Source organism: Carettochelys insculpta, chromosome 6 (assembly GCF_033958435.1).
Source record: "Carettochelys insculpta isolate YL-2023 chromosome 6, ASM3395843v1, whole genome shotgun sequence".
NCBI classification, from domain to species: domain Eukaryota; kingdom Metazoa; phylum Chordata; order Testudines; family Carettochelyidae; genus Carettochelys; species Carettochelys insculpta.
Window position 1 is genome coordinate 117,643,078 of NC_134142.1, and position 21,757 is coordinate 117,664,834.

Consider the following 21,757-nt stretch of genomic DNA (forward strand, 5'->3'; position numbering starts at 1 on the left):
AGCTCCAATGTGTTCATTCACTGGAAATAGGATGCGGGGTGTGAATCTGAGTGACTAACTGACTTGAGTAGTGGGCTCCAGAGCCAGTTACTTCTAGGGTGTTGGTTCCAGCTGAGCCAGTTCTGCAGTGAAAGGCTTTGTTACCTGAGAGCTCTTGGCTGAAATAAGTCAGGGAAACATGCTGGTATTCTCCACTGTTTTCTTGTGGTCTGTATCACAGTGGGGAAGGACTGGGTGTGAGCACTTGTTTAGGGTGTAGGTGAATGTGATATCACTGCCCTCAATACATCTGAGGGTAAATGGTAAGTGCTGGTTGTGAATGACAGGGCTAAGGCATTCGGGAGATATGGAGGCCCCCACAGAAGGAGAGGAGATGCCCAGCTCCCACTGTGTAGTGTGTAAGGTCATCAAGACATACAGTTTAGGGGAAGAGAAAAGAATATCCTGGATGGCTCCCAAACTGGCGAGTGACCCCTTGCACTGGGCGCAATTCTAGTCTCAATGGCTGGGAGATGGGGGCGTCTCGCTGTTTAGCCCTGACAATGCCAACATCCTCCTCCTGGCAGGAGGCCATGCATTGCATGTGGGCACTCTGGCCATGTGCTGGGAGCAGCTACTCTGTGTGTGCTCCACTTCTAACCCTGTGGGGACAAACAAACACCAGGAGAAGTATGAGGTTGCTACGGGACTGGCGATAAAGCTGCTTTTACAACTCGCTGTGACAATTCTAACAAGGAGACCAGGAACTGGGCTGGCCTGAGTTTGTCACATTGTTTAAGCAAGCTTATCGCTTTGTATAAGTTTATCTGAGCGGAACTGGTCCTGCATATCACCTTCTCTGACATCTGTGACACCCCACAGTGAGGTGCTGGCATGTGGTCTTAGCCTTGCAAATGGGCAGGAATTTTCTATTTCCTGCTCCAGGTCATTCAGCAAAGAGACAAAACAGACCTCAGATCCAGAAAAAGGAGGTTTACCTGTGGAGGCTGTTGGCACCACTTGCCACAGGCCCTCCTGCTCTTCCAGACCTCAGGCCTGACACATACTCAGCTCTTCTGATGTCCCTCAGCTCTGACCTGCAGCCCCCTGTGCCACTCTATACTTCAGCATCTTCTAGCGAAAGCGGCTGATCATAACCAACTGTGTATTCCCATAGCAGAGTTCCTTGGAGCAGAAAGAATTTGTGACTGATTTTTCAGGATGAAGAGCTGAATGTGTAAATTTGTGGAAGCTAGTCCGTCATAAGAGAGCAGATCGTGACTGGGATCCAGAAAAAATAAAATCTCAGAGGCTTCTGGAATAACCATAGTTAATGCTTGACAAATCTGTCAGAATATGTCAATTAATGGAAGTCACCCAGTCTGGAAGGGTGTTCATGGAGGCTGCTCTGGGCTCTAATATGGTAGAGAAACCAAAATACTGAAGAAGAAGAAGAAGACCCGAAGTAGAAAGACTTCAAGATCAGAGTTCAGCAAAAAGAGCCCATGGCTTATTTTGGTTGCTACCGTGTATGATGCTTCAGCCATTGCCCAGTGTGTGAGAAAAAGCTGTGTGAAATACAAACGAATCCATCACTTTCTAAGAGGTTTCAGAAAACATTTAAAAAGGAAATCCAAGAGCTGTCCTGACTCTGAAAGGTGCCAGGGGGTGGCTTCTTATTTTCCCAGGTTACTGGCAGGGACCCGTGAAATGGTTATCTGTCACACTATTAAAAAGAAATGCCTTGATATTGAACCAACCCCTTCTTGATGCCCACTGAAACAAGGGTTATCCTCTGACACTGTTGACATGGCAAGAATCCAAAATACCACAATAAAGAGACCTGAGGCAGAAGGTCTTCAAGCTCAGATTTCAGCACAAGAAGGCAATAGCTTATATTGGTGGACAGTAGTGTTTAAATAACAAAGCATTTATTGAAAAGGGTTTTGGAGGTGTTCTTTGTCCCATGTTTAGCATAGTTCATTTGGAAGATGGCACCTATGAAACCTAGTGTGTCACCTGCAGATATGTGATTTAACAGAACACGGCATTCTATCCCAGTGATAATAAATGCTGCTGTCCCAGGAACTGGTGATTTGTGGAAGGATAAAGAGAGACAGATAAAGCTAAATAAGAAAAGCCACATGATTTGGGATTGGGGTGGGGGGGTTTCCACCACGTGAAGAACATGATGCAGCTTGAGTCTGGGCTGGAAACCACTGTGCCAGCAATGCCCCTATGCAATATGCATTGCCCAGACCGGACAGTCTCTTTGTAAAGGAATAAATGGACACAGATCAGATATCAGGAATGTTAACATACAAGAACCAGTGGGAGAACACTTCCATCTTCCTGGAAACTCAGTCACAGATTTAAAAGTAGCCAACCTGCAACAAAAAAAACCTTCCAAAACAGACTCCAAAGGGAAACTGCAGAGCTGCAATTCGTTTGCAAATTTGACACCGTCAACCAAGGACTGAACAGAGACTGGGAGTGGCTGGCCAATTACAAAATCAGTTTATCCTCTCTTGATGTTTACATCTCCACATTAGTTGCTGATAATGGGCAGCATCCTCCGTGACTGAATTGACCATGTCAACTCTGGACCTTCTCTTGACTGGGACTCCCTCCTTTTCATAAGCCTATAAATTTAGACCCTCCTCTGGAACCCCCACTCATGCATCTGACAAAATGAGTCTTTGCCCATGAAAGCTGATGCTCCAAAATATCTGTTAGTCTATAAGGTGCCACAGGAATCTTGTTGTTTTTGAAGATACAGACTAACTCAGCTACCCCCCGATACTTAATAACAGTGGCAGTGTCATAGAATGGTACAAGTGTTGGACTGCAAGGGAGCCTGAGAGCTCATCTCATCCAGTACACTGCACTCCTGGTAGGACTAAGTAGTGTTTAGTCACATAAATGTGCTCTGCAGCTGTAGCAGGCTGTCGCCCCCGATGGCCTCATACAGATGAGGGATAGGTGACAGCTTCTCCACTGTCCAGAACCGAGGGATATGGGTGGCTGTGTTGGACATTTGAGCCCAAGATGGTCTCAGGTAACAGGTCAAAACAACAGCGCCCAAGGCATGTCACCTCTGGAACAAAATGGACTCGTTCCTGTCTGACAACAGTAGTGACGAACTGGCAGGGAGACCAGCACAGGGCATCTCAGAGATTAGCGGGACATTATTACCAAGGTTAGGTGGTAGGTTGGGTATAACTGGCTGGAAAAGTGAGTTATACAAACATTGCTTGTTAAGTGCCATATTTATTATGTTTTGCTTGGATGTTGGGAATTGTACTTTAAGACCCTTCAGCTTCCCAGACTCAGGAGGTTGAGGGGAGGGCACCACAAAAGCCCAGGCCTTGTGGCACAGAGACAGGTGGAACTCAGTGACTGAGTGAAGAGGGGCTTTTCCAAGTTCCTTGTGACACAATGTTCCCTGAAGCCCACACAGACTTCACCTACCCAGGAGAAAGCACAACCAGAGGCAGAGGCTTTGGAAGCTAACACAACTGCCTGGTAACTTTTAACAGACCCAGCCAGTGACACGGCAATTCTTATGTTCCTTGTTCCATGCTGGAGCTTTGCCAGTTTCAAATTCTTGTAACTGAGCTATTTCCTGCTGTTTCCGTAGATAAGTTCATGTACATTCATCAAACGTTTATTTAGGCCATGGAGGCATGGGAATAGAATCTCTGTCATATCTTGACCTTCAGCTTTAAAAGGATTGCCAGTAGAAGGTGATACAGAACACATGGCATCATCCAGACAGGGAGCTGAAGGAAAGGGGTGTCAGGGACCGATATCTCTCTGTATGGGGGAAAGGTCCAAGATACACCATACCGGTATCCCCAGGCCCCTCAATCTGCTCCAGCTCTTACCAGGAAGAGGTTCCTTTAAAGGTGGGAGAAATGAAGGAGGATTGGTTTTTATGACCCAATTAGTCTCTGGATCACCTACTGAGATGGAGGGGCCCAATTAGTGCCCCCTCCAATTAATATGTCTGGCAAGGTGTGTTCCTGTCCTCCAGGCTCTGAGACTGGGACCCATCCCCTCCCCGTTCATTTGACGTGGGGCCACTGAACATCTGTCACTTGACTTGGGCTCAGATTGGACCTTGAGGTCTGGACGTGGAAGGATTTGCATGCTAGGCCCAATGCTCCTGAGCCAGCCAGTTCCCCAGTTTGTAGTCAGATTGGAATGGGGCACAATAAGAAGCAAATGGCTCCGTCGTCTGTTTCAAAACTTGCCTGTAACATTGGTTTACATACTCCTTAAAAACAATTTTTATTTCAAGCCAGGAATTTTGCCATACAGTTTCAGGGCAGGTTTATAATTATGAAGCCCTGAGTAGCGTGTGGAGGTATGCAGCTCATAATGTGTTTGCTTGTCAGGAACCAGGTAGTGCTAACCAGAAAGTAAACATTGTCTGAGCAGATTGGATTTGTATTGTTATTTCAGGCAGAGTGCACGCGTGCGGGCACACACACACACACACACACACACAGAGTATGGCATAGCTCCAACTCCTTCCAGAAACAGGTTGGCTGCAGTGTCAGAGCTAAGAAATGAGACCTTCCCATTAATTTAGGACATTTGGACTTGAGCCTATTATCTGTTCCAAGGCCAGTGAATCTGACTGCAGGCTGAGGCCATCCATGATCTTCTCCTTTTCTCTCCCCGTGAGATCTAAATCAAGGGGGGCCTGACAATCTGTGACATCTGCTTCCCTCTGGCCCTTCCATGGAGGCCCCCATAATCCACCAATATTTTGCCCTTTCATTCCGGAGGACAACTAATGATTTGCCCTCACTGAAGGTAGTCATGTCACACTCATCACAGTTTCTCCATCCACTCGTTCCAAGACAAGTAATCACACCCCACCCTTCCAGCTCTCAACTGTCCCTCTCACAGGTGGATAGAGAACACCAACATATTTCACACATGGACTGTCAGGTGACAGAAACTTTTATTTTTGAACTATGAGAGCAACAATCAGCTCCCGAGAGGTGAAAAGCTCCATGTTGTGTTCCCAACTCAAGCAGTCATGTAGACTCCGGAGTGCCTTTTACATCTTATTTCCCAGTCCACTGGCTTCAGTTTTGTGTGCTGATCTGGGCTCAGATTCACACCAAAGTACCTAGCAATGTAAAATGCCATGTCCTAGTTTCCACAAAGAAACCTGTCACTACATGGCTGAAGCATGTTCCAAGACATGAAAGGCTTCAGTCACTTGGGAGGTACCATCTCTCCCAACATGTAGCCAGACTGGAATGAAGAACCTGACAGTGAATATCTCTGTATCCCATTCCAATTCCTTTGTGCCTCCCAGTCCATTCTTTAAAATAACTTACAGGCATTTCTTGTAAAAGCTTTCCAGTTCACAAACAAATGAAGGCGGAAATCTATGTGCTCCAAAAATTCACTTATGGACATTTTGAAAGATCTTACTGGAAGGTTTACGTTTCTTATCAGGGTTATTGAGGCGATAAGAAAAGCTGTGAAATATGTATTTATAAGGCTCAGTACCCAGTTGTTTCTCTACAGTCAAACATCACCACTGGCTTGCGTGTCAGAAAACATCATGAAGTGGCTTCTGCTCCTGAGTGTAGTGGCGCTGCCTCAGTGCCAGCTGACAAAGTGAGTACTGGGGGAACATGCCACTTTCGGCTGCTGAACTCAGCTTTCTACATACTGAGGGGAATGTTGCATTTCTCTTCTTTTTTTTTTCTCTTCTCTCCATTCATGACTAGGCAACAGCTGGGAATTGCCTCTTAAGTTCATGTTGTACCAGAGGAATGAGGGAGGATGCCCTTTTGGTTAAGGCCCTAGCGTGGCCTTTGAGAGAGATGGGTTCATTCCTGACTCTGCCACAGATTTCCTGTGTGATCCTAGACAAGTCACTCTCTCTCTGTCTGGGGATCAGATTTCTGTATGTTACATGGGGATGATAATAATTATATTTCTATTATCACAGGATCTAGGGACCATAAGACGTAGAACAGCACTCCATGGCGCTAGGCATTGGAAGATGGTCCCTTCCCCAAGAGGATAACAACCTCAGTGTGAGATAAGACACAACAGATGGTTATAGACAGGCCGACATGAGGGACAGTGGTTTCTCCACACCAGCAATCAAACTTTTATTAGGGTTGGGGGCAGGGTTTTAAAGGCATCATGAAAGCTGCGAAGGATTGGAAGGATGACAGTGAGGTAACCTGGCAGCTGTTTACAGGGAAGCCCTCCTGACCATAGGGAGCAGATCGGAGAAGGCACAAAGGGACTTGTTTAAAAATTTACCAAGTGGCCTATGGGAGAATGAGAGGCAAGCTTCAATAGCCTGATAGCAAATGAGGGATGAGGTAGGATGGATTTGAGCGTGAAGGGCCATGGAAGTTAACACAAGCAGCTTGTGTCTGAGGAGATACAGAAGGAGTCGGTGGATGGACACACAGAGAAGATAGTCACGGTATTAGAGGATGCTCTCCTCGCCGCTTGATAGTAACTCTTTCAGGCCTCTCCAGGGATTAGGTCTGTGGGGCCAGTATCCATTTCTATAGCTATAGCCCCTCTTTCTGTCGCTCCCTCTTGGTCTGCAGATCCTCTGTCATTCCAGCAATACTGCTGCTGCCTCCTCCATGCCTTGGCCCTCTGTCCCAGTTGCCATGTGACTACTGGCATATCTCAGTAACCTTCTTATGTCCCTTCCCAGGCTTGGGCAGCCCTCCCATTCCCTACACAGCTGGTACCACTTCCCCCATGGCTAGTAAGGAAGCCAGGCCCTCCCTCTAATCTATGTTCCAGTTTAGGGACCTTCTAATCAGCAGCCAAGGTCCTAGCTGCCATTTTCCCTAAGCCATTCTTTCCAGTCTGGCTTCCTCACCTCTCTGGATTTGCCAGACTCCCAGATTCCTCTCCCAGGGAGGCTACCTGCTTCTGTAGTCTCAAAACATGCCTCCTTTCTCCCAGGGAATGACCACAGCCTATTTCACTGCAGCCCTCTTCCGCTATCTGATTTCTGCTCCTGCACAGGTGAGCTGCTTCTAATTAGGGCATTAAAGCCTCCCAGCTTGTCATGGGATGAGTTGATTGGCCCCTCTGGCCTACCCTAATCCCTTTAGGGATGCACCGCATCACACAGGGTCAACGTGACACAGTAGGAAAATGATCTTCGAAGCAGCATTCTGAATGCACATGAATAGGACAAGGCCGTATCATTTGGACACAAGTGTGAGGAGCTAGAGAAAAATCTTATATTGAAAATGACAGTTTATGGCCTGCATACGAGGCAGAGCGGTGTTGCTGCTTACGAGGATCAAGGAAGGAAATGGTGGAGGAAGACTGGACAGGAGGAGAAAGACTAGGACTTCTGTTTTAGTGATGATTATGTGGAGCTGACAGCCAGACATCCTTTAAGAATTATCAGGAAGACAAGCCTATTGGATTTTCTTCTAAGACTCCTTCCCACTTGACTTCAGAAGCAGTCTTTTCGACTCTGCACTTCCCCAGTCAGGTGTCTTTTGTTGGCATACAGTTGGTTATGCTGGGCTGATCAGACTCAACTGCATGCAGTGGATGTAGGTGGACCACACATCCAAATTACACAATAATACTCTGCTCCTTTACATTGTATTTACTCTATGTTGTATCACTCGTTTTAGGATTGATTTTAGTACTGGCTGGGTTACTTTATAAGGACCAGTCCTTGTACAAAATGCTCTACCTACACCATATGCCACTTACTCATCTTTGTAGTTCAAGCTTATCTCGTTCACTGTTACCCTGTCCTTTGTAAATGATTTCCTTGATGTTCCCTGCCTTATTCAGCCATTCTATCTTTTGGCTTACTAACCCACTTAACTTCATAGTTAGCACAGACATTCAGTGCTCAATCAGCTAGTCTATGTACCTTCCTAATCCCATCTCCTAAAAAATGAGGTCTCCCCATGTCCAATTACTCTCATCAAGCCAGGCATACAAGGTCAAGATGTTAGTTTGGACATGAGGAGACAGGTCTAGTAGTGAGTGACAGATTTGTGAGTCATTGGTGTATAGTAGTGGAATTTATGGTTGGGGATAGGATTGTGCAATGACATGGTGTGGGAGGATGGGAGGAGTATAATGCAGACTAAGGGCAGAGCCCTGTCGAACACTCTCTGAAAATTGGATTGTGAAGCTTTTGAAGGCAACAAAGAGTGATTTCAGATATAAGAGGGAGCACCATGGGAATAGTGTCAGGGAATCCAAGGGTGATTAAGATTTCAAGAATGGTGTGGTCAACAAAGTCAAGATGGCCAATTATACTTCCTTTGTTCATCTTGTCTATTTCAACAGTAATCTCTATAGGTAATGGACTATCTCTTACTATGTATTAGTACAGCTGGTAGCATGCTGGGTCATCTCTCTGCTAGCACATGTGGACTTGGATTTTCCATAGGTCCTACTGGAATTATGGGCCCAACCTCCACTGACTTGCTGTGTACTGGGCACCCAACTCTTTTGCACGCTTTTGATAATACAAGGTGTATGGAGAGATTGCAATGCAATGTTAAAGCTGAATGGTTTGCCCACTGTTTGTTATTGATCATTCTCTCTTCCAACTCTTGTTGATTAGGGTCTCCCTGAAGAAAGGGAAATCCCTGAGGCAGAACCTTAAGAAACATGACTTGCTGGAGGATTTCCTAAAGAAAAACCCTTACAACCTGGCTTCCAAGTATTTCCCCGGCATGGCCAGCCAGAACGCTACTGAGCCCCTATCAAACTACATGGACGTGAGTATGGCAAGAGAGCAAGTCTTGTAATCTCCCTCTCCTCATCAAAGCTTCCAACTCCTCTGTCCACAGGTGATTGCTTCCTCTTTCCAAAAGGGCTCGTACCCACTACCCCACCCATGTGCTTCCATCCAACCTTCCATTTTGCCACTGCCTAAAAATATTCCCAATCCCTGTGCTGGGCCACCCAGGTTTGAGCTCTGATTGGATGACATTAAGAAGAGCATTGGGAACAGCACTCCAAGGGCCTGCTGGCTCCCCTCTGCTCAGTGTCTTCTATCACAAACTGAGATTGACAAGGATTGGGGCTAAATGACTGTGCACTAGATGCCAGCAGAAGGTAAGAGCCATGGCAGAAAACATAAGCTCAGGCTGAGCCTTTGGAAAGGACAACATAGCCCAGAGCCTCAGCTGCAGTAAATCAGTTGAGAGAGCTACTCCAGTTTGCTCTAGCAACAGATCTACCCCTTTGGATGGCAATGGGTCCTGCTTTTCACATCATTTTTTGTCCTACTTTGGCAGGTTGAGTACTACGGAACCATCTCTATTGGCACCCCACCCCAGGAGTTCTCTGTCCTCTTTGACACTGGTTCCTCCAACTTGTGGGTGCCCTCCATTTACTGCTCCAGCCCAGCCTGCAGTAAGTCACCTGCAACACTTCTTTCCTTGACATGTCAATTAAATGGGTTGATTTAAATCAGAGAGATATAAATTAGCAAAGAGGAGCCTTAATTGAAATTATTGATTTTAATTTGACTTTGCATTTGTACTTTTTAATTATTTTTCTAAAGAAAGTTGATTCTCACTTGTCTGTGACCACTATACACATGTTGATTTTCAACTATATATAGTCTTTACAACTATTTTCTTTTGCTAATCCAGCTATATGTTATGACAATACACATTTATTTATGCTACTTTATAACTTAATATTCAGATTCATAATTTGTACTTTTTAAATTATGTTATAAAATGGTTAAAGATGAATTTCTTTTTTACCACATAAGGATTACTTTTTGGTATGTGTCAAACTCAAATTGGTTGGAAATTGGAATTCGATTTCAAATGCAAAATACAGGGTTTTTAATGATTAGTTAAATGAAACATTCAATGGACAGTCAAAGGAAGAAAAAAATACCAAAACATGTTTTGCATTTAAAAAAACCTGACTAATGAAGCAAAGGAAGTGCTAGCTGTAGTCAATGAATTGAACTGATTGTTTCTGATCAGCATGTCCTACAAGATTTTAGAACTTGTAGAGCTCATCCTTTCATGCTTAGTTTTATTCAGAGATCAGAGGAGGAAAACAGGTGTTGCTGCTTTTCAGTTCCCAACTGATTTCTTAAGTTGAAATGAACTACTCCAAGAACTTAACTAAAATTAATAAATTGATATAAAGAAAGTATTTTCTCTACATTTCCAGAAGAGCCTATTGCTGTCCAAACATGTTCAGCACTTGAAGAAATTCTGTTTCTGGATTACAAGGTGTTGAAATTCCATCAGTTCCACTTATTTTCTTGAAATGCAGAAAACATGCACGGCTTCACAGTAACTTTTGTATATGATTTAAATTATTGTAATGGATTTTAGTATGTTTAGGTCTTAACAAATGTTTCCCTAACATCAAGGTTAATTTTAAACAGGACGGCTTTCATTTTTAAAAAATGTATTGACTCTTTAGAAAATTAGTTTTTTTTAATTATTGATTTTTATCCAAGCCAGAAGCCAGAGAGCAGCAGGTCTCCCTGCATTGTCCTTCCATGTTCTGCACAGGGTGATAGTGGGAAGAGGCCCTAGTGAAACCAGAAGCTAGATCCACGAGTGTACTTAGGTGTGGCAATGCTGAGTGCCATGATGCTTGACTCTTAGGTAGCCTGTCTCCATTAAGGAATTCACAGTCTTTCTAGGCACCCAGGCTCCCCATACAACACGTACAGAGAATTCAAGTGTTAGTCTGTGACCACCTGACTCTTCTTTACTTTGCAGCAAACCACAACCGCTTCAACCCATCAGACTCTTCCACCTATGAGGCCACCAATGACAGCCTCTCCATCCAGTATGGCAGTGGCAGCATGACTGGAATCCTGGCCTATGACACCGTCCGGGTAAATCATAAGAAGGATCAAAGCCCCCAGAGCAGATGGTGAAAGATTAGGAGTTAGAAGGACAGGATACAGTTGGGAATCTCAATAGGAATTCCACATGGTGTGAACTGGGAGAGAGGAACAAAGAAAGAGCAGAGAAGATGGTAAAGCCAGAGAAAGAGATTGGAGACCCCAAGCAAACTAGAGAGCATCTGCATTTTTGTCTCATTCTCACTTGTTTTACCCACTTACAAGCTGAGTGCATGTGATAGGCTGACTCATCGCGGACAGCATAGGGTGAGCAGCACCAATGCATGAAACAGAGCTGCTCTGCTGTGTGCCATAGGCCCTAGGTTGTCAGTGACTATAGGAGTTTGCTCATTGCGTGGAAGGAAGGCTTTTAGAGCAGAGGATCTCTTTTCCCTCTGCTGTTGGCTTGAAGTGTGGCATGACCGTGGCATCCAGAATTGGAACAACTGCTAAATCTGAGGTGATCCAAAGAGGTTTCATAGATTTGCCAATACATATAATAGCCATTGAACGCATTCTCAATATTGTAGCCTCATTCTGATCTCGCATTGGTCACTCGGCCCAGTTCTTCTGGATGGCTCTAGGAAGAATGAAATCAAAGATGTTCCAAATTGCATCTACTCACTTAATCCAGGCACTCGTAGGCTGTTCTCATATGATTGGGAGAGCAGAGGTCAGGACATGGCAGCTTCTGAGAGTTCCCCACCCACTAAGGCCCCACTGGAAGGATTTAGCAACTTCTCCTCAGGTGTAGCATGTGTCTGAGTGTCCCCATCCCTCCCCCAAGGTTGCAGGCATTGTGGACACCAATCAGACCTTTGGCTTGAGTGAAACTGAGCCTGGAACAGCCTTTGAGTATTCTGAATTTGATGGGATCTTGGGTCTGGCGTTCCCCAGCATCGCCTCTTCTGGAGCTACCCCTGTCTTTGACAACATGATGAATGAGAGTTTGGTATCCCAGGACCTCTTCTCTGTCTACCTGAGCTCGTAAGTCAGGGCCCATAACAGTCATCACTGCCTCTCACACTGTAACCTTTTCATCCAAAGTCCCCAGAAACAGGCACTATCTCATGCCATTTAAGTAAGTTTTGGGGAACAGAAATGAACACTACTATCTCTAATTGTTGCATTAAAGCACGAGGACATTGCCTGGTGCTGCTGTAGGTCATTGGTATTGAACTGACTCCCATGTAACTCAGTACCTGGCTAAACCCTCTGCTCTGTACTGACTCAGAAGAAAGAGCGGCACCTACTGAATCACTGTCACTACTTCCTCAAACAGCTGATCCTTTCCCTGAGAGGTCTCCCATCCAAGTTTCAGACCGATCCAATTATGCTTAGCTTTTAAGATCTAGCAAGAGACAGTCCGTACTCATATGAAAGTAAAGGGAGAAGTACCTCTCTCATCCAAACATCCTGTCCTCGCTCTGCTACTAGACATTGCTATTCCCAGCTCTGACTGTGCCCCAACACTGCCAGCTGTGGTCTATCTCTAACAGACAGAGTGCTTCACAAAACAAAAAAGCAGTCCTGTAGCACTTTACAGACTAACAAATCGCCAATTTTGTTAGTCTTTAAAGTGCTATAGGGCTGCATTTTTGTTTTGTGAAGATAAAGACTAACATGGCCACTATTCTGTGACTGTTCAGACAGAGTGCTTGTTAGCCAGCCATTCATGATTCTACCTTAACTCTCTTCTCTCCATCCCCCAGCAATAACCAGAGCGGGAGCTTCGTGATGTTTGGTGACATTGACTCATCTTACTACTCTGGCAGCCTCAACTGGATCCCTCTGTCTGCTGAGACTTACTGGCAAATCACCATGGACAGGTATCACACACCTCTTCCCCTTCCTCATACAACCTTGAGGAGATGAGCAAAAGAAGATGTGTCTGGGAGACAGGGGAAACTGCATTTTCAGATTAGACAATATGAGAGACACAGGAAGCAGGATCACATCTTCCTTGGACGTGTAGGAAAGCAGCTCACCAGTCTACCTCATCAACACCAGGAACCCTCTCCCATCTGGCCAGGTCTGCTTAACAAAAAAGGAAAGATCAAGGTGGTCACGCCCCCTTGACGTGTCTGTGACCCCTATGTGAACTTGATCACAGTCACAGAAGTTTGAAAGATGGGGAGCAATGGACAGCACCTAAGAAAGGAGAAGTCCAGGCTGAAACATCAGGGAAAAGTCCTTGACACCCGTAGCAAGGGACTGGGCTGAGTGGGAATGAAAATGGGAGTGTTTCTGGGGATATTCCCCTGACTTTACCTCTCTTCCAGCCTGACCATCAATGGAGAGACCATCGCTTGCTCTAATAGCTGCCAGGCCATCATTGACACTGGCACTTCTCTGCTGGCTGGGCCCCCTACTGACATCTTCAACATTGAATCCTACCTTGGCATCAGCGATGGCATGGTAGGGCAGGGAGCGGGGACAGATCCTTCCAGACACGTTTGCTACACTCGGATGAGATGATCCATCTCTCTAGTGCCTCAAGTGCACCTAAACTTTCCTCCACATGTTGCCTTTCTCCCTACAGGTTAACTGCAGTGCCATGAGCAGCTTGCCTGACATTGTCTTCACCATCAATGGCATTGAGTTCCCTGTGCCTGCCAGTGCCTACATCACTGATGTGAGTGTGCTGCTGAGAAAACCACTGTAAGGCCTCTTGGCAAAGGCTTTTGCCTGAAGCCAATTGCACTGGGTATGCTGGCAACTGATCCCTTCCCAGCCTGCATGAGGCTGAAGGAGCATCACTGAGATGCTGCTCAGAGTCTGTCCCTGAGCATGACACCAGGGTGGCAGAGAGATCTTTCTCCACAGGGATCCAGGGGAGGAAGGTTCAAGGTCAAGGCAGGCTTGCAGTGAAAGTGACACCCTGGATGAGCAAGGAGGCAGCCTGCAGAGCTGACCATGGCAAGAAATCACCGGGGCAAGGCCTTACAGAGATAGGAGAAGGTTACTTAGCAGCCACCCAGGCTATGAACTTAGATAAAAAGAGATCACTGCCTTGTGCTGCAGGGCATGGGTATCTGGGCATCAGGAAGATGCTTTCCCTCTACATGGTAAGAGTTTGTTCCCCTCTGTGGAGGAACAGGCATGCTGCTTTAACAGCACCCAGCAATACCAGCTTGTAGGTGGGACAGGCAGTAGGGAAGCCCAGCTCTGTTTGTAATCACAGTAGGATTTCTGGCAGCACAAGGTAACTGCACCCTTTGGAATCTGGCCAGGATGCTGGCGAGAGCGTGCTTTGCCTCCCCACGCAATGTGTCACCAGCAAGGCCTGTGATGGGGTGTGGTCACAGAACACCCCTTGGGATGTTCTCCCATGGGCTGATCATGCCACTGGCACCTGTCTTCTTGCTCTCTGGGGCTTCCCACCACCCTTTCCTGTTTGACCAGATCCTCTGGTCTGCTCCAGCCAAGGCAGAGAGCTGAGGTTATCGCCCTCCTGCAGAGCAGTGCAGACGCTGATTTACTTCAGCTCTGGGAGAATGCAGTTCTAGGGCACAGCACCCAGGGAATCAGCCCCCCAGAGGGATCAACCCTCTATATAAATCTATTTCTCTCTCTCTTTAAAATGTTGTTAAGCTGATCATCCAGTTGTTAAGGATCACCCAGTCGTTAGGGTTGAGGCAGCAGTGATGGCCCATATTAGCACATTTAAAACTATACTCAGACACACACACCACATTTCTAATGTCACATACTAGAATAAACAGGATTTTACACATCTGATCAATTAGTTAACTGATCAATCACGAAGTTAACCAGTTAACTAATTCAATGTGGGAGTAGCCGGGGACTGCTGTGGATTAGGGGTGCTCTGGCAGAGCTGGAGCAACCCCTGCCCATGGTGGATGGGGGGCTGTTCCCGGCCCCACCAGTTAACCATAAAGGGTAAGCCTCATCCATTCAGGGGGAGGCTTACCAGTTAACTGTTAACAGCCCTAAGAATAGTTACACAAAAATAGGCTATACCGATTCAGCAGATTATAACATTAAAATGATAGATTACAAGCGGTATTTTGTCCAGAGCATCTCTAAGTTATGCATATTTATATTCATAACCGATTTCCATAAAGCATGTGGGGAGATGCATCACAGGCTATGTCTACGCAGCAGCGTTATTCCTGAATAAATTATTCCAGAAGAGGTATTCTGGAATAGTTTATTCTGAAATAGCGCAGCTGCACACAAAATGCATTTCAAAATAGTCTACACACAAAACAGCCTATTTCAAAATAGAGCCATTAGTCGTACACACAAAATAGGCTCTGTCTATACAGCCCCTATTTCAAAATACCTATTTTTTTGAAATAGGCTCTATTCCTCATACAATGAGGCTACGTCTACACTAACAAGGTCTTTCGAAAGAAGTCCTTCTGGAAGAGCTCTTCTGAAAGAACTTCTTTCAAAAGAGTGCGTCCACGCACAGAAAAGCAGATCAAAAGAGGGAGCTGCTCTTTTGAAAGAGAGCATCCACTCAGCCCCTGCTTTTTTGAAAGAATGGGCCAGGGATCGAAAAATCAGGCGCCCTGAGGTCTGCTCTTTTGAAAAAAAGGGCCCGTGGAGCATCTACACACGTTTGCTTTCAAAAAGAGGCACTCTTCCTGAAATGGGAAAGGAAGAGTGATTTTGAAAGGAGTGCCACATTCTTTCGATTTGCTTTCGAAAGAATACTTTTTTTGTGTCGACACTCCGCAGGATCTTTCAAAAGAGCCCCCTTATTTGGAGAAATTTTTCAAAAGAACTTGCTAGTGTAGATGCAGCCCCTGGTTTACCACTTTCAAAATAGCGGTTGTGTTGTGTAGATGCTCACAGTTATTTCAAAATAGCAGCTGCCATTTAAAAATAACTTTGCTGTGTAAACATACTCACAGGGTATGTAAATATACTCGCTGACCACATCAGTTCATCCTCCTATTTCAAAGGCTGAAGCTGTTCCAAGGCCCAGATCCACAAAGATAGCTCACTTGGGGTTAGGTGTCTAAATAGCTCCAAGCATTGGGGACCAACTCACCAGTGCAAGTTTTGGCAGCCCGTAGAAGTCTCTCATTGAAACCCTGACCCAGCCTCATGCTTCTCAGCATGGAAGCTCTGAATGCGCACCTGAAGATGGTACAGGCACTTGCAAACACTACAGGATAATAAACTTAAGAGATCATTGAAGTTCCATCCAGTAATTACCATGTCCTGTTTTTCCTTGGTGCAGGAATCAGGTTCTTGCTCCTCTGGCTTTGAAACCATTGACATTCCCACCTCCTCTGGAGAGCTCTGGATCCTTGGAGATGTCTTCATCAGCCAGTACTATGTTGTCTTTGACAGGGCCAATAACCAGGTGGCCCTGGCCCCTGCAGTATGAACACAGCACCTTACCTGGGACACTGCTGTGGAACAGTGATCCCAGAGAGCCGCTATTTTGCGAGCGCTTTTTGGGCGTGAGCTGTGCAATCAAATCCTGATCCATTAAGGAGGGCGAGTCAGTTAATTGTTTATCACAGCAGGCCCCATATAGCCCCAGCTGGGTCTGGAGGGTGGGGAGGTCTGGCTCTGCAGCTTCTTATCCTAAATGCCCCAATGTTGCCTATTGATCTGTCAGTACCCACTTGCTTCTGTCCTGTAATCTGACACACAGTAGAATAAACAAATATAGAAACATTCAAGTGAATTGTTCTCTTTAATGGGATGGATGACATAGAGACTGGGAAGAGGGAGATATATTTTCTATCATTTCTGACCTTGTCCCTCCACAGTTACTTTACACATTCATTCACAATTTTTTTGTTAAACTACACATTCATTCATGCTTATGGCCAATTGTTTACTTCAAAGTTACTGGCTGCAGAGATATACCATGTGATCTGCAGTTTTGTATCTTATTCACTCTGCCAATACTTCTCATTCCCAACCTGGCTGATCTGCAAAACAAAGCGAGCAGTCCTGTAGCACCTTAAAGACTAACAATATTATTTATTAGGTACTGAGCTTTTGTGGGTAAGACTGGCTTCTTCAGATTCTGGAGCAGATTCTGGCTACCTCTCTGAGACTGTTTGATTTGGTTACTTCCAACAGTAACTTGTGAAATAGCCTTCTGGGTGTGAGCTGTGCAGTCAAATCCTGATGCCTTAAAGAGGGCAGGACAGATGCCTTATCACAGCAGGCCCCATCTAGCCCCAGCTGGGTCTGGAGGGAGGTGAGGTCTAGCTCTGTACCTCCCTATTCCACAGGCCCAGAGGAGGCTCCATGGCTCTAATGATTCACATTCACACCTTGGATGTGCCTGCCCTGCTGTCTAGCACCTTGGAGCTGGCTAGGACTTGTTCTGTTGCCCAGTGCCTGGTGCTGTGCAGCCCCTGTTATCCCAAAACTGGATTTGGGGCACTCCTAGAATAGCATGACTATACCCCACTACCCCCTTAATCTGTTCTTCCGGAGGTCAAGGTATCTGGACTGATCAAAGAATAACTAAAAGGACACTGAAATAATCTTTTGCTAAAATGAGTAACACACAGCTATCAAAACAAAAAGCAGTAAAGTAGCACTTTAAAGACTAACAAAATAATTTATTAGGTGAGCTTTCGTGGGACAGACCCACTCCTTCAAACCACAGCCAGACCAGAACAGACTCAATAGTTAAGGGATAGAGAACCAAAAATAGTAATCAAAGTTGACAAATCAGAAAAAAAATTATCAAGGTGAGCAAATGAGAGAGTAGGGGGCGGGGGAGGGGGGAAGTCAAGAATTAGATTAAGCCAAGTTTGCAAAAGAGCCCCTATAATGACCGAGAAAATTCACATCCCAGTTCAAACCACGTGTTAATGTGTCGAATTTGAATATAAAAGAGAGTTCAGCAGCCTCTCTTTCCAAAGTAGAGTGAAAATCTGTTACTAATCAACACACAGCTAGCATACTTTCCCAAAATCAAGTGACTGTTTTTATTAATGCAATCCCTATTACAATATAACCTAAGATGAAAAATCAGCTACAGATGTTCTATTGCAAGATAAAGAGCATTTAAACCACAACACCAGACAGTTAAAATGATTCAGAGCAATGCTTTCTGTTTCAGATGGCAAGTCTTAGAACATATATTAAATTTTCCATATATAGACCACAATTAACATACTCATACAACCAAACAAAATGGAGACGAAGAATACAAAATGTTGTTGGAGTACAGACTAACAAGGCTACTTCTCTGTTACAATACAAAATGAAATCTAGGAAATTCCTCTGGTATCGTCTGCTCTGATTTATGGTCTCTGCATGATGGAGCAATTAATGTTCGAACCACCACCCAGGAAAGACTCTCATTGACTTGAGCGGGCTTTGATCAGGCTGTTCTTTGCAAACACCTTTTCTTGCAATTATATTCATCCTATGTGGTTACTGGCTATGCCAAAGATAAGTCAGTCTCCAATCAATCCATCTAGTACTTGTCCAAATACAAATGATGTATTGTTATATAGTCAATGGCCTCAGATGGCAACTTGTTCCTTACAGAGAAAACGTGCCTTTCTCAGTTGACATATTTGCATGAATCATAGTATTCCCACAATGCCTGAATAACTTAGTCAACAATTTAAAATCTTCTTAGTGTTCTCATTTTGGAGAAGTTCAGTGTCACTGGGCCTACCGCACAGATCTCACCCTTCCTAGTCAACACCTCTTGCTTCCATGAGAGTTTGGGACCATTTTCATTCCCATTGCCCATTTTCTCTTGCAGACAACAGAGCCAGAGGGCTTCATTCACTCCCCTTTCCCAGGGAGTTAGCCTGGAATTAACAGGGCTCTAACAGAGCAGTTGTGGGAAGACACTGATTGTTGCTTGCTCATCATATGATCTGAGTTAAGCTAGATTATAAGTGCCATCATCATATAGCAGAGGTTATTTAACACCTGCAGTGGCTACTGTTACAATTTATTTGTATTGCAACAGCATCTCGAAGGTCAGGATGCCAATTTTCTCAGCACTACATACCCATCCTCCATTGCCTCTCTAGCTAATTCCACACCCCTAGTTCCATGCCTTCTATACCTTTACATTTCACCTGCATCTCATTGCTCTGTGTGCTTCTTTTGCCCTATGTCAGTCTACTTTGCTGTTCACTTTTTTTACTGACAGAACTGGATCAGGCAAGAATGTGTCTGATAGGATTTAGCTTTACTGAGCACAGAGGCACAGAACAAAGATGTAATATGTGTACTCGGTAATCTTTCTTCGAACAGGGACTCCTTGTTCTGTATTGGAAGAGAATACTGGCTCCAGGATGTGAGAGGTCATCCAGCTTTGAAGAGACACTGAAGACAGGAGCCTTGCCTACACTGGAGTTTTGCCTCAATTTCAACCATCAGTGTAGCCGTGGCAGTGCAAAACCCTAGTGTAGACAAACAAAACTGCTATTTGTACTGATGGAGCTGTACCTGGCTTTGAGCAGCTATAGGAGTGACTGGGCCTGACAGTTGTACAGAGTGCAAATCCCCACACAGACACCGCTGCAAAGCAGGGGAGTGAAGAAGTGGCAGGAAAGAAGTGACTCTTCCAATTGTGCAATGAGTCAGTTAACTAACGACAAAATTAGGTGGTGAATCAGTTACGATCTGCAATGAAGATCAAGTAGTTAGCGCCAGAGTCCATTAAGGAAAGATTCAATTGTACACTAAATCAATTGCACAGAGGCCAGTACAGGGAAAGGGGGCAACAGCGAGCCACTTGGGAGCAGACAGTACTGGGTCTAGATGATCAGGGATTGACTGAGATCAACAAGCCAGACAAACTTGTAAAGACATGATTACCAGTCTGGTGCTGGTTGGGTGCCCAGTTCCTCCAGCCCAGCAGCAAGCAGGAGAACAGCATTGCTGGAGGAAGTGGTAGCAAGGCCTTCAGGCCTCTTGTCAGCAACAGCTCCATGATCAAGAGCAAGGGCAGAGGTTGGGGAAGATCTGGCTAAATCCACCAACCCCAAACCTCTCCCTAGAACAAAGAAACCCCTAGGAGAACAGTGAATGAGATCTAAATCTCAGCATCCCTATTTCCTGAGTTTCTAACCAGATATCCTAAAATCCAGATGAGGCAGTGGTGTTGGAAGCAGAGATACTGTTCCCAAATCCCTTTGCTTCTGCTGAGTGACCAGGAAAGGCCTGGGGCCCAGGGCCACCACTTCTTAGCATGCCTGACCAGCTCACAGCACCTCAGCTGGTACCAAGCATTTCGCAAACAGCTCCTGTAGGCATAAGCCATGAGCAGAAACTGCCTGGGCAGTGATAGCGTCCAGCAGGGCTCCTGGTGGAGGCTTGGCATGGCCTATGCTGGGGCTAGCTCAGCACCACAGTGCTTCCTGCAGGTCACTGACTCCTGCCTGCACCAGGCTGGGGGAGGTGGAAAGCTAATTCACTCTTCCTGGGCCAAGGCTATGGCATGCCCAGGAGTTCACAAAGCAGGGTGCCAGCTGGGGGGCTGTGAAACGGACAGGAGCCATAGGCTGTAGCCAGACAGAAGCTCCCTGCTTTTGCTCTACTCCATGTTGCCTTCCCTAGGTGCTTCAGAGCACGAAAGGCTTAAAAAGGAATAACCCAGCCCTGGAATGCCCAAGAGTGCAGATGGGCTTATTTTAGCCACGGTCTTTGAAGCTCCGGAGCAAAGCTAAGAACAATGGGCTAATTAACAGTCGGGCCTCCGACTGCCCTTGGCTAATTACCATCAGTTGATTTGCCCACACCGTCCCACACACGAGGAAAATCTCCGGTCCATTAAGAAACAAATGCCCTCAATTGTCTACCTCACAGGTGTGAGCTATGCCCTTGAACTCCCTGTGAGAACCAGCATCAGCTGTTTAACTCAATTAAACAAGGAAGAAGCCTACATGACCCAATGGGTATAAAAGAGGGGTCTGGCAGACCCCCTATTTGAGCTCCAATCATCTTTCCTGCTGGACAGGAGGGTGGGGGTATCCCCAGGTCCCTGGGAATGCGTGACTCCTGGAGAAAAAGGAACAAAGGACTTCTTCCCAAGGGATTGAGAGAGAAACTGGCCAAGCCACATTGGTAATGCAGGGGTGAAAATAAGACCTACTAGGTATTTTATCTTTTTCTTTTGTGGGCATTTAACAAGTATAGATCTATGAATTAGAGTGTATGCTAGCCAGGGGGCTGGACTCGATGGCCTCTCGAGGTCCCTGCCAGTCCTACTCTTCTATGATAATTGTAGCCACAAGAGCTTAACTTGATAGGTAAACAAACATTGCAACAGTAAGAGATTCTATTTTTAGAGAAATAAACAAAGTAATTGATTAAGTGGTAACCTGACTCCTCCTGTTACTGTGCAAACAGAACACAACAGAGAACCCAGATGCTTTCAGCCTGGTCACTGGTGGGCTCTGCCATAGACAAGGGCATAAGTGGCATCTCACCTGGCCATTAGCTAACAGAGCTGCTTGCAGGCAGCTCCCCACAAATATGCCAGACCACTCTAAACTAGGGGCACTGCAGCTGGCTCAATCTCATACAACTGGGAAGGAACTTCAGAGGTCATCAGGTCCAGTCCCCTGCCCTCACAGCAGGACCTATCACCATCCCTGACAGATTTCTTTTTTAAACCTATTTGCCCCAGATCCCTAAATGGCCCTCAAGGACTAAACACACAATCTGAGGTTTAGCAGGGAAAGTACTGAACTATCCCTCCCCGTGAGGCATTTGGCCTTTTGTGTCCACTGGGGGTATATTAGGCTTAGCGATGGGTCACGGCTAGGATCTGCCCCTTCTCCAGTGTAGGGGTGGGCAAACATTTTACTGCAGGCCCTAGTTTTCATCCCTGCAATTAGCAGGGTCCCCCCCACGTCCCCTCTAATGTAATCCAAACTGAAGAAAACTTTGGTTCTGTTC

General features: G+C 45.6%; 1 protein-coding gene across 1 annotated transcript; it reads left to right on the forward strand.

Moving 5' to 3' along the window:
* The first annotated feature begins 5,569 nt into the window (after positions 1 to 5,569).
* LOC142014822 (pepsin A-like) lies at positions 5,570 to 16,238 on the forward strand. The gene is made up of 9 exons (XM_074997991.1): positions 5,570 to 5,625; positions 8,600 to 8,756; positions 9,279 to 9,396; positions 10,743 to 10,861; positions 11,658 to 11,857; positions 12,583 to 12,699; positions 13,153 to 13,300; positions 13,413 to 13,505; positions 16,089 to 16,238. Exons 1-9 carry the CDS (start codon positions 5,570 to 5,572, stop codon positions 16,236 to 16,238), a joined length of 1,158 nt encoding a protein of 385 aa, XP_074854092.1.
* Positions 16,239 to 21,757: the final 5,519 nt, after the last annotated feature.

Excerpts from the sequence above, each read along its gene's own strand:
- LOC142014822 (XM_074997991.1), top strand. The coding sequence starts at position 5,570 with ATGAAGTGGCTTCTGCTCCTGAGTGTAGTGGCGCTGCCTCAGTGCCAG. Across the intron at positions 10,862-11,657 it reads TGGCCTATGACACCGTCCGG|GTTGCAGGCATTGTGGACAC; the intron begins GTAAATCATAAG and ends CCCTCCCCCAAG. Across the intron at positions 13,506-16,088 it reads CCAGTGCCTACATCACTGAT|GAATCAGGTTCTTGCTCCTC; the intron begins GTGAGTGTGCTG and ends TCCTTGGTGCAG.